The sequence below is a fragment of the Sinocyclocheilus grahami genome, unplaced genomic scaffold (genome assembly GCF_001515645.1).
Source record: "Sinocyclocheilus grahami isolate Dianchi unplaced genomic scaffold, SAMN03320097.WGS_v1.1 scaffold7.1, whole genome shotgun sequence".
Taxonomy (NCBI): Eukaryota; Metazoa; Chordata; class Actinopteri; order Cypriniformes; family Cyprinidae; genus Sinocyclocheilus; species Sinocyclocheilus grahami.
The window spans coordinates 2,845,477-2,857,356 of record NW_015505186.1 but is presented as its reverse complement, the minus strand read 5'-3'; the positions used below and the strand labels follow the sequence as shown (position 1 = coordinate 2,857,356).

Below are 11,880 nucleotides of genomic sequence, written 5' to 3'. Positions count from 1 at the left end.
TTCTGCTGCACTTAATGTTCCTAAGAGCACAGTGGCCTCCATTCCTTAAATGGAAGACGTTTGGGATGACCAGAACCCTTCCTAGAGCTGGCCGTCTGGCCAAACTGAGCTATCGGGGGAGAAGAGCCTTGGTGAGAGATGTAAAGAAGAACCCAAAGATCACTGTGGCTGAGCTCCAGAGATGCAGTCGGGAGATGGGAGAGAGTTGTAGAAAGTCAACCATCACTGCAGCCCTCCACCAGTCAGGGCTTTAAGGCAGAGTGGCCCGACGGAAGTCTCTCCTCAGTGCAAGACACATGAAAGCCTGCATGGAGTTTGCTAAAAAACACCTGAAGGACTCCAGGATGGTGAGAAATAAGATTCTCTGGTATGATGAGATCCAGATAGAACTTTTTGGCCTTAATTCTAAGTGGTATGTGTGGAGAAAACCAGGCACTGCTCATCACCTGTCCAATACAGTCCCAACAGTGAAGCATGGTGGTGGCAGCATCATGCTGTGGGGGTGTTTTTCAGCTGCAGGGACAGGATGACTGGTTGCAATCGAGGGAAAGATGAATGCGGCCAAGTACAGGGATATCCTGGACGAAAACTTTCTCCAGAGTGCTCAGGACCTCAGACTGGGCCTAAGGTTTACCTTCCAACAAGACAATGACCTTAAGCACACAGCTAAAATAATGAAGGAGTGGCTTCACAACAACTCTGTGATTGTTCTTGAATGGCCCAGCCAGAGCCCTGACTTAAACCCAATTGAGCATCTCTGGAGAGACCTAAAAATGGCTGTCCACCAACGTTTACCATCCAACCTGACAGAACTGGAGAGGATCTGCAAGGAGGAATGGCAGAGGATCCCCAAATCCAGGTGTGAAAAACTTGTTGCATCTTTCCCAAAAAGACTCATGGCTGTATTAGATCAAAAGGGCGCTTCTACTAAATACTGAGCAAAGGGTCTGAATACTTAGGACCATGTGATATTTCAGTTTTTCTTTTTTAATAAATCTGCAAAAATGTCAACAATTCTGTGTTTTTCTGTCAATATGGGGTGCTGTGTGTACATTAATGAGGAAAAAAAAATTACTTAAATGATTTTAGCAAATGGCTGCAATATAACAAAGAGTGAAAAATTTAAGGGGGTCTGAATACTTTCCGTACCCACTGTATAGAGAGAGAGAGAGTGTGTGTGTGTGTGTGTTTTATTTTATAGAAAATTGTTTTGAATTTTAATATCTGCCATGTATCGGTTATCTAGCAAAAACATGACAGTAATTATTGGTTTATCGAGCAGAATTTTAATATCAGTGCATCTCAAAGTTTAGAATAATATAAAGTAGTAAAGCAAAGTTTATTTGTAGATGCATTAAGTTTGAGGTTGGTAAGATTTTGATGTTTTTAAAAAAATGTCTTATGGTGGTTACCAAGGCTACATTTATTTGATCAAAAATACAATAAAACAGTAATATTGTGAAATGTTATTCCAATTTTTTTTGTTATTACTGTGATGCAAAGCTGAATTTTCAGCATCATTACTCCAGTCTTCAGTGTCACATGATCCTTCAGAAATCATTCTAATATGCCGAATAATTTCAGATTTTTATATATATATATATTAGTGCTGATTAATCGCATCCAAAATAAAGGTTTTTGTTTACATAATATGTGTGTGCTGTGTATATTTATGTATATATAAATACAAACACATGCATGTGTATATATATACTTAAGAAAAATGTTTATATATTAAATATACTTATATATATATATGAAATATAAGAATATAAATGTATATGCATGTAAATATTTACAAAATATATGCTGTATGTATGTGAGTATGTATGTATCTATATACATAATAAATATACACAGTACACACACATATATTATGTAAACAAAAACTTTTATTTTGGATGCGATTAATCATTTGACAGCACTAATATATATATTAGAATTGATAAAGTTCAAAAGAACAGCATTTGCAATGGAAATCCTTTGAAACATTATACATGTCTTTACTATCAGTTTTGATCAATTTAAATTGTCCTTCCTAAATAAGTCTTTCCAAAAAATTTTACCAACCTCAAACTTTTTAACAGTAGTGTATGTCTTTGAAACAAATTTAACTTATATTATTTAAAATGAAGTATTTTTTTCCACATTAAGCATCATTCAAAAAAAATTATTTATTTTTTTAAATCATGAGAAACAAATACAGCCTAAAGTGGGAAATCGTTTGACTGGTTTTCCCACTTGGCTACATTTGTATAAATCAATGACAAGAACCAATGGAGGACGGGATACACTAAAACCAACTAATCCAATGATCAGAGCTGAATGTGTCCGTTTGTTTACATTCATAACATTTATCTCCATTGCTAAGTGGAAGAGATGCTTCTGAGGCATAGCTGCTGTGAGAGTAGACTGCACATATTCATTATCCATTACTTTTCCCTTTCACAGTTGCAATTCTTGCAGCAGCAAATGGGTATGGCAGCACAGGCGGCGCTGCCACGGCAACATTCCGCCAACCAGCCAAAAAGTAAGAGGAAACGTAGCACGCCACAGCCCCTCCCCAAATCATGACCTCCAGCCGGACCGCAGCAAACGGCACTGTGCTCGATCGCCAGCATTCTACGGACTGACTGCGGCTTGACCGGACTAAAGTTGTTTTTTTATGTTCATAGGGGTGCAGGAATTGCCCTCCTGACCTCAGGACAGATGGATAGATACTGCGAGGATTTTTAGAGCAGGGGACCTTAGAGTATTACCGTATTTCTTAAAGAAATACAAGATATTAAATGAGACAATTCTTGTAGGGTTCTCTACGGCATGCTGTCTTTATTCTCCTTCCAAATGGCCCTTTCAACGAGAGCCTGTTTGGCTTGAGAGGGTGGACCCTTTGCACACTAATAAGGGCCGTACAGATGTGCCTCAATCACCTGTTGCTCAACTTTACCGTTACGAGAACTTCTCTCTACTGCTGGATGTCAGAGTGATAGGCCGCCTTGTCCCAGCATGCAATTACATGTGCGGTTTTTATACGGCACATTTTAAAATGGCATTTTGTTATACTGAGGGGGAGTTGATGTATATTCTTATGAAGAAAAAAAATCTAAACCATGTGAGTGGATGACATTTCTGAACACTGAGGCAGAATTTTTGTAAATGGTCTCTGTCGGCAGTTTTATTGTGATAAAAAAGAAAGTATATATTGACAGTGAAAAAATACATCTTTTAGATAAAAATGTCATGACTGTGTGTGTGTGTTTATTTCGCCGTCGTCTTGCTCTCAATGACTTTGCCCACCAGTTTGCTGATTTCTTTGTTTCTCGTAATGGCTCGATTTATGCAGTGTTGCAGTTTCTCACCAGATAACGACGTCCCACCTAAAACAAAATGGAACATTTGTTTTTAGATCTACAAAAAATATTCAATCAAATCTGCAGACCACAAAAATGCAATCTGTAGATGCTCAGGGATGCATAGAAAACCATTTTTGGATCAAAACAACTCATTTGTATGATTTGTGTAGATCTAATAGGTTTTTGAAATTTGTAAAGAGCATTTGACTCTCTTGTAGTGCTGTCAAACGATTAATCGCATCCAAAATAAGTTTGTTTACTTAATATGTGCGTGTATACTGTGTATATTTATTAAGTATATATAAATACAAACGCATGCATATATTTACTTAAAATTGTATGTTTATATATTAAATATATATATAAGAATATAAATATATAAATGCATATACATGTAAATATTTATACTGTATGTGTGTGTATTTACGGTATATATACATAAAAAATATACACAGTACATACATATACAGTGGGGCAAAAAAGTATTTAGTCAGCCACCAATTGTGCAAGTTCTCCCACTTAAAAAGATGAGAGAGGCCTGTAATTTTCATCATAGGCATACCTCAACTATGAGAGACAAAATGAGAAAAAAAAATCCAGAAAATCCTATAATTTGCAAATAAATTCTTTAAAAATCCTACAATGTGATTTTCTGGATTTTTTTCTCATTTTGTCTCTCATAGTTGAGGTATACCTATGATGAAAATTACAGGCCTCTCTCATCTTTTTAAGTGGGAGAACTTGCACAATTGGTGGCTGACTAAATACTTTTTTTCCCCACTGTATTATGTAAACCAAAACCTTTATTTTGGATGCGATTAATCGTTTGACAGCACTACTCTTTTGTCAACAAAAAAAGAAACTTTAAAGTCTCCCTGTAAATTTCCACCAAAATTAAAGCAAAATAAATTATTTAAAGCAAAGAAATATGCAGAGTGATGTATATTAGTATTGTACTTTTACTGTTATGTAAAATAAAAGTATTATTAAATACTAATATTATTATAAAATGTTTATATTATTTTAAAGTGCAATAGTATTAGCAATATATGGTTCTTTATCGTTTTTTTAGATTTGTTTTTGGCATTTTTGACTTCATTATGATAAGCGAAGTGGGAGAGAGAGAGAGAGAGAGAGGGAGGATCGGGAAAGGTCCTCGAGCTGGAATTCGAACTCGGGACGCCCATAGCACACTACCCACAAGTCTGTCTGCGCTAACTATTGATTCATTTACTTCTTACATTGTAATAAAAACTAGTGCTGTCAATTAATCGCATCCAAAATAAAAAAAATTGTTTACATAAGATGTGTGTGTACTTTGTATATTTATGTATATATAAATACACGCATGTATATTTAAGAAAAATTTTACGTTTATATATTAAATATATTTATATATGATATAAATATATACATGATGTAAATATTTTCAAAATATATGCTGTGTGTGTATTTATATATACATAATAAATATACACAATACACGCACATATAAAATGTAAAAAAAAAGTTTATTTTGGATGCAATTAATCGCGAGACAGCACTAATAAAAACTCAATAAAACATACCAGGGTCCATGTTTATATCCTCATGCTAAAATCGACTGTAAATCCATATTGTAAAGCAGATATAAAAAAATCTCTCAGTTTTCACACCGATGAGTTTGCATTCCTGATGCTGTAAATAACCTACAATTTGTCACACGTCTTAATGTTCACCTGGTTTGTGGACGGCACAGAGTCGATCCTCCTCGTCTGTTACGACAGTCAGTAATGCCGTCGACAAGCTTTCTTCTTCTGCTGTGGGGTCGACTATGATAATAGAGCTGTATAATGCAAAAATAGAAAAAATTGTGTCTGTGAACTCATTCTTGTCTGTATTGATCTTGAGACCAGTGTTTTCTTTCTAAAGTAAATCGTGTTTTAAAGCCAGCCTACACTGCAGTTGTGTAAGAGAGAAATAAGTTGTCAATTACTCATCAAACACTGCAAACGATGAACCAACTGGAAGCCGGTTGATCTTCAAGGGCTTCTTCTTCTGGATGTCAACTTCTGCTAAATCGGTCTCTTTGTTTATTGTGACTTCAGGGAGTTGTGCTGAGAAATATGAAATGTGTTTATTAGTCATCCTAACAGCAAGAGGAAATGTTATACTCAGGAGAAGCTCTCACCGTTCTTTAAAGCTGCCAGCAGAACTATGATGCAGGCGTCAAGTAAGTTCCCGTCATAATCCAAACACATAATATCACAGTACAGCACCCAACAAAGCTAGAAAAATCAGTTATAAAAGAAATGCAAAGGATTTGAAAAGCGCAATTTGATGAGAAGTCATAAAATAATATACATCATGTATAAATATATATTTATCTACTATATCTTACCTTAGATTTATCAATGCACAATTCCTCCATATTTATTAAATCTGAACTAAAAGGCAGAAAAAATAAACGAGTACTAAAACTGGAATTTCATGCCAACATTATTTACAGTCTTGTTAAAAAAATTAGATTTTTTTTTTCTTTCTTTTTGACAAAAATCACTGCTTTAGCAGAAAAATGTGAGTGTACCTTTCAATGACATCTGCGATAAACTGGCTGGCCGCCTGAGCCTGTTCTCCTGGTGGCCCGGGTCTGAATTTAGATGAGCACAGTGGAGGCAGATCTACATTTGGGACTTGGAGAGCAAAGAGGAACTTGAGTTACATTTCATTCAACACCCCAACGTACAGTATTTCTCAAATCTCCAATTATCATTTAAATGTACCCATATATCCTTTATTTGGAGCATCAGATGGTGGCATAGTCAACTCCTGCAAGACAAAAAAATGCTGTAACTTCATAATCATCAACAGCCATATCATTTTTAGGAAAATAAAAATGATTCTTACAGCTTTGATTCCACATATCACTGTGGTGTTTCCAATTTTCACCAGTGCTGATCCATCAGCTGTAGATATAGAGCCTAGAAGGACACATTCATTTAATTATGCCTAATAACATCTCTATATTTGGGAAATTCTGATCACTTTAATTATAATGTGCATCCCATACTTACTAAGATTTAAGGTTGTGGGTCTGAACTCTCCCAATTCCCTTCCATCTGAACGACAGTTTTCTTTCTATTGAATATTAGATTAAGATCATTAATAACTTAATTATTAGATTATTAGAACTAATTATTAGAACTGATCAACTCACCAAAAAGCTCCTGTGATATTCTAGAGGCTCTGCGGTTCTAAAAAAACAAAACAATTAATGCCTCATTATTTACATTACAAGTCGTTATCTCACTATCCAGAAGACGTTATTATATGAAATAATTCAGAAACAATCTTCACGTAATTCATGCTGTGTAGTAGCGCACTCACTTGAAACCAGCCGCCATGATGTTTAGAAGCAGCACGTGAAGACTGCAGTGAGGTAGAGGTGCGGCTCGCGCGTCCTCCGCTCCAGTGTGAGGCGCTAGTGTCGCGTCTCATCCGGCGCTCCGCCGAGCTGCGTGTTCTTCGCCCGCTGTGATGATGTGGTTTGTGGGGACGACTTCCGCGTAGGTGTTTCTCTGTGACGAGGTAAAGTTCGACAATGGAGATTTAACTATTTATTCCGTAATTTAGTACGACACCCATTCATATACGTCGCCGGAAGGCTCGGTTTAAGGCTGCTCTATATGCTTCAGTGGGGTAGTTTAGCTAAGGTTATACACTGGTGACAGCTTCCCTGCAGTGCAATGTTCACTGGAATATGGATGATGGATTTCTCTTTATATGACTTATTGCAGTATTCGCTGACCCTGGCGCTGATCGTCTTACTATTGGTATATTTCTATCATTTATCATTAGCATTTTTAATGTTTTCATACATCTTTATATTATAATGTGGAGGTTTTATTAGGCTAGTTTGTTTGTTCTTGTTGATTTTTGTTTTATTTTGTAAAACAAGAATGTAATGCATTGTAATGAATGAAAGAAAGGTGTTTTTAGATACGTGTGTGTGTGTGTGTGTGTGTGTGTGTGTGTGTGTGTGTGTGTGTGTGTGTGTGTGTGTGTGTGTGTGTGTGTGTGTGTGTGTGTATATATATATATAGATAGATAGATATATATAGATATAGTGACACTTTTGTTGAGCTTCACCGATTCATCCAGTTGAACAAGTTAGTTACTCCCTTGTGTCACACCTGTTCTTGTCTTTAGGTTGTTGTCGTACTACATGTCAGTGCTAACACGGTAGATCAGACTCACCATGAGAAGGAGAAACACTTCTTGACTGCAGATGGCAAGGAGGAGTCTTTTCCCAGTCGGATGGACCCTCCATCACTGGAGCTGTCTGTGGTTGTCCCTTCATACAACGAGGAACTCAGATGTGAGTTGCTTTGGTGATATATGCAATAATATGTATCCACTGATGGTCAAAAGTTAGGAATAATTAAAGTCTCTTAAAGGGATAGTTCACCCAAAAATTGAAATTACCCCGTGGTTTACTTGCCCTCAAGCCATCCTAGTTGTATATGACTTTCTTCCTACAGATGAATACAATCGGAGTTATAGTTTTAAAAAAAAAATGTCCTGGCTTTTTCAGGCTTTATAATGGCAGTGAATGGTGGTCGAGATTTTGAAGCCCAAAAAAGTGCATCCATCTAGGCCTGTCACGATAACATCTTTTTGTTGTGCGATATATTGCCCCAGAAATAATTGCGATAAGAGATATTATTGACATTTTAAAGACCATTTTATGCCACTGAAAATATAATCATAATGTAACCGCATAAAAATGCATGAAGGCCAACACACTTCCAAATGACAACAATCTTTTAATTCTTAAAGGGGTCATATGATGCTGCTAAAAAGAACATTATTTTGTGTATTTCTCATGACTACACCACGTTATTTACAAGAAGCTGCAAAAGACACAGGCGCAAGTGGAATGAAAAAAACATGGTGACATTAATTTTTATGTAAATATAATGTGCGATATATTGCATCACCAAAAATTATTGAGGTCATGTACATATATTGCACGATAAGTCGATATATTGATTATTGCGACAGGCCTACATCCATCCATCATAAAAAGTGCTCCACGCGGCTCCGGGGGCTTAATAAAGACCTTCTGAAGTGATGCGTTTGTCTGAGAAAAATATCCATAGTTAAAACTTTATAAACTGTAATCTCTATCTTCCATTAACTGTTGTATGAGAGTTCATGAGAGTCGCATTTCAGTGGATGATGTAGGACGTAGTGTAAGCTCTGATGAGAAGGGACAAATGCAGAAGCGATCCATAGTTAAAACTTTATAAACTGTAATCTCTATCTTCCATTAACTGTTGTATGAGAGTTCATGAGAGTCGCGTTTCAGTGGATGATGTAGGACGTAGTGTAAGCTCTGATGAGAAGGGACAAATGCAGAAGCACAGAGGAGAGAGCAAAACAAAACACTGGTCATGAATTCGAAGTACAAAACGAGAATTTGTACAGAAAATGTCAGAGGATTTTGATAAGCCTAGCGGAGACTGGTTTTCCTTTGCTGTTCTTGTGAGACTAGCATTTTCTTACCGTAACTCTCTCATGAACGCTCGTACGACAGTTAGTGGTTTTAAATATTAATATTTTTCTTGCACAAACGCATCGCTTCGGTTCAGAAGGCCGTTATTAACCCCTCGGAGCTGTGTGGAGCACTTTTTTATGATGGATTAATGCACTTTTTTTGGGGTTTTAAAATCTCAACCTCCATTCACTGCCATTATAAAGCTTGGAAGAGCCACAACATTTTTAATATAACTCTGATTGCATTCGTCTGAAAGAAGAAATTCATATAAACCTAGGATGACTTGAGGGTGAGTAAATCATGGGGTAATTTTCATTTTTGGGTGAACAATCCTTTTAAGATCACCAAGTCTTCATTTATTTGATCAAAATACAGAAAAAAACTTATTGAATTTATTATTATTATAGACGGAGTAATGGCTGCTGAAAATGTACCTTTTCAATTGTAAAAATTTTGTAACATTATCGTTTTCATAATGCTGTATTTTTGATCAAATAAATTACATTAAGCACAAGACAATCTGAATTATTCCAAACTTTTGACCGCCAATGTTTATAATTTTAGTTTACAACCCCCATTGGATCCATAAGACTCAAAATCATTAATCTGCTCTTGGCAATAAGAGGATTTATATTGTTAATGCATATCTCTGTCCTATCACAGTGCCTGTTATGATGGATGAAGCAATGGAATACCTGGAGAAAAGACAGGTCCACTATTTAATTATGATTTAATGGTTAAGTTCTGTTTTTCTGAGTAAAAGATTTGTGATTATGATTGTTTTATAACATATGTACAAAATATAAAGTATAATATCAATAAAAAAATGTAAGCAAATATAAATATCTGAGTTCACCTGTGAATCCAGAAATGAATTCTTTTGGATACTTCTTCAGACTGGTTGTTTAAGAGTCTGTTTGAGCGTTTCACCACTAGATGACAGTGCTGTAACTTCAGTGACTCTGTTTAACCTAATGTGTCCTCTTGTTGATTTTACAGAAGAAGAATCCATCATTCACCTATGAAGTTATTGTGGTAGATGACGGCAGCAAAGACAAAACTACAGAGGTAATTTTACTTCTTATATGATATATTATAACCAATAATAATGAATAAAATGGTTAATGTGCATGTTTTCTTGTATCCTCAGGTTGCCATGAAATACACAAAGAACTATGGAGCACAGAAAGTGAGAGTTTTGACGTTGGTGAAGAACCGTGGAAAAGGCGGTGCAGTGAGAATGGTAACAATACAAAAACAACCAGTTCTCCTTGTGCATTATCCACATTTCTGATGAAAGACATAACAAAGTTGCTGTTTGCACTCAGCTGGGAATGTGAACAAACTCAATAATTAATCCGTTACATGGCTTGATGCCTGAAGCAGTTTAAGTATGTGCTCAATCTCAGCGAAAAGCCTTATTTTGCACCCACTTAGCTAATGAAATAGTTGAACGTTGTTTCTTATTGTGTTTATCTCTACTCAGGGAACTCTAAGCAGTCGCGGACGCCTCATTCTTATGGCTGATGCAGACGGAGCCACTAAATTTGCTGACATTGAAAAGGTTGAAGAAGGACTTGAGAGCATCAGTGAGAAGCCTGTGAGACTCCACTTTTTGTAAAAAAATTAATAAATAGACAGGCAGCGTATTGCCAATCTCTCATTGGTATGTGGATTAACTATCTCTTTGAAGCTTAGCCAGGAGATACGGTTATCAGATTACCAACAGACCTTTCCTTGCCAAAAGATCTCAGTGCATCTGAAAATATTTTTCTCATGTGTCCATGCAGGATAACATGGCGATCTCCTGTGGATCCAGAGCTCACCTGGAAAAAGAATCAGTGGCTCAGGTAACACTGTTTCTCAAAATACTGGAGCATGACAGAAAATTGCCAATACTTTTGCATTTGCATTCTTCTGTTTCTTCTTGTGGCAGCGGTCTCTGTTCCGAACGTTCCTGATGTTTGGATTCCACTTCCTTGTGTGGTTCTTCTGTGTGAGAGGGATTAAAGACACACAATGTGGTTTTAAGCTCTTCACCCGTGAAGCTGCCTTGAAAACCTTCTCCAGCCTGCATGTGGAACGCTGGTAAGGAGGCTTAAAAGTTGAAGAGCATCTCTGCAAATTTTTCACATGCAGGATCACATTCCAAAAAGCACTTTTTAGATTAAATCAGCTTTTATTTAAAATGTAAATTTTAACATTTAATGGAAATAAATGTTTTTGTCCTTGCAGGGCATTTGATGTGGAACTACTCTTCATTGCTCAGTGTTTTGATATCCCTGTAGTAGAAGTGGCTGTTAACTGGACAGAGATTGAAGGTTTGTGCTGTCAGTTCTGAAATATAATTGCACTTAAAGCGCAGCAGGCAATTAAAACTTTTTTCTAGCAGTATGTGTCACAAAAAAATGAAGGTTATTTCCTCTATGAGGTAATGAAGGCTTGTTTTATTGCACATTTTAGGGTCAAAGTTGGTGCCATTCTGGAGTTGGCTACAGATGGGCCGGGATCTAGTCTTTATCAGGCTGCGTTACCTCACTGGTGCCTGGAGGCTGGAGTCTGAGAGAAAAACTCAGTAGCTGTTGTTACTGCTAGTGTGCTGTTCCTGAGCAAACAGGGGCCAACGGTTGAGCGCACAGCCCATTGCCACCAATGAGTGCACTGTGAATGCAGTCGGTGAACAGCATTAGCATTTTATTATCACTGATCGTGCCATGACCACATAAGGGGAGATGGTCCTTATATTTTTTTATGTAATATTGCTGTTTTCCATATTTTCTTTTACATACTGTATTAGGTTTTGGTTTGAAAAGGGGCAGATGGTTCTTGGCCAAATAAAAAAATATATGTAATCGGTGTTTCAGCATTTACAAGTAATTTGAAATGTTTGCTTGGAAACAGATAAATTATACTTTTTTTCAGATTTTGTGTAATGCAGGGCATCAAAGAATAATTTCTGGTCCTGATTTGCAATTTTATGAGAAATTA

The 11,880-nt window shown here is 36.5% G+C and overlaps 3 protein-coding genes across 8 annotated transcripts in view; 2 read left to right on the top strand and 1 right to left on the bottom strand.

Moving 5' to 3' along the window:
• Positions 1 to 3,059, top strand: part of LOC107589048 (transcription factor SPT20 homolog) — a 20,492-nt gene extending 17,433 nt beyond the window's left edge. For 3 of the 5 annotated variants that reach the window (XM_016277377.1, XM_016277359.1, XM_016277367.1), the window contains exon 24: positions 2,452 to 3,059. In XM_016277377.1, coding sequence (XP_016132863.1) covers positions 2,452 to 2,574 — 123 coding nt within the window. In that variant the 3' untranslated portion in view covers positions 2,575 to 3,059. The remainder of the gene's footprint in view (positions 1 to 2,451) is intronic. The other 2 variants (XM_016277395.1, XM_016277386.1) reach the window with 1 other exon arrangement.
• An 88-nt stretch (positions 3,060 to 3,147) lies between these two features.
• On the bottom strand, positions 3,148 to 6,823 carry LOC107589088 (exosome complex component RRP43-like). Its single transcript, XM_016277422.1, has 11 exons — positions 6,720 to 6,823; positions 6,550 to 6,586; positions 6,407 to 6,470; positions 6,240 to 6,313; positions 6,116 to 6,161; positions 5,920 to 6,025; positions 5,734 to 5,779; positions 5,524 to 5,620; positions 5,329 to 5,449; positions 5,072 to 5,178; positions 3,148 to 3,377 (listed from the first exon to the last, which is right to left on the bottom strand). Exons 1-11 carry the CDS (start codon positions 6,734 to 6,736, stop codon positions 3,259 to 3,261), a joined length of 834 nt encoding a protein of 277 aa, XP_016132908.1. The 5' UTR covers positions 6,737 to 6,823; the 3' UTR covers positions 3,148 to 3,258.
• Positions 6,824 to 6,890: 67 nt separating this feature from the next.
• LOC107589073 (dolichyl-phosphate beta-glucosyltransferase-like) lies at positions 6,891 to 11,750 on the top strand. Of its 2 annotated transcripts, none has more exons than XM_016277412.1 (10): positions 6,891 to 7,165; positions 7,542 to 7,710; positions 9,556 to 9,602; positions 9,895 to 9,960; positions 10,043 to 10,135; positions 10,379 to 10,492; positions 10,683 to 10,742; positions 10,829 to 10,980; positions 11,128 to 11,213; positions 11,356 to 11,750. In XM_016277412.1, exons 1-10 carry the CDS (start codon positions 7,079 to 7,081, stop codon positions 11,469 to 11,471), a joined length of 990 nt encoding a protein of 329 aa, XP_016132898.1. In that variant the 5' UTR covers positions 6,891 to 7,078; the 3' UTR covers positions 11,472 to 11,750. The 2 variants fall into 2 exon arrangements, with proteins under 2 accessions (XP_016132898.1, XP_016132891.1); XM_016277405.1 differs by having other exon boundaries at positions 9,892 to 9,960.
• The last annotated feature ends 130 nt before the right edge of the window (positions 11,751 to 11,880 follow it).

Bases quoted from the DNA above. Each gene is read 5' to 3' on its own strand.
- LOC107589073 (XM_016277405.1), top strand. From the start codon at position 7,079: ATGTTCACTGGAATATGGATGATGGATTTCTCTTTATATGACTTATTG. The intron at 10,493-10,682 runs GTGAGACTCCAC...GTGTCCATGCAG, and splicing joins AGAGCATCAGTGAGAAGCCT to GATAACATGGCGATCTCCTG. The intron at 10,743-10,828 runs GTAACACTGTTT...TTCTTGTGGCAG, and splicing joins AAAAAGAATCAGTGGCTCAG to CGGTCTCTGTTCCGAACGTT.
- LOC107589088 (XM_016277422.1), bottom strand. The intron at 5,780-5,919 runs GTACACTCACAT...TCTGCCTTTTAG, and splicing joins ATCGCAGATGTCATTGAAAG to TTCAGATTTAATAAATATGG. The intron at 5,621-5,733 runs GTAAGATATAGT...TGATTTTTCTAG, and splicing joins TGTGCATTGATAAATCTAAG to CTTTGTTGGGTGCTGTACTG.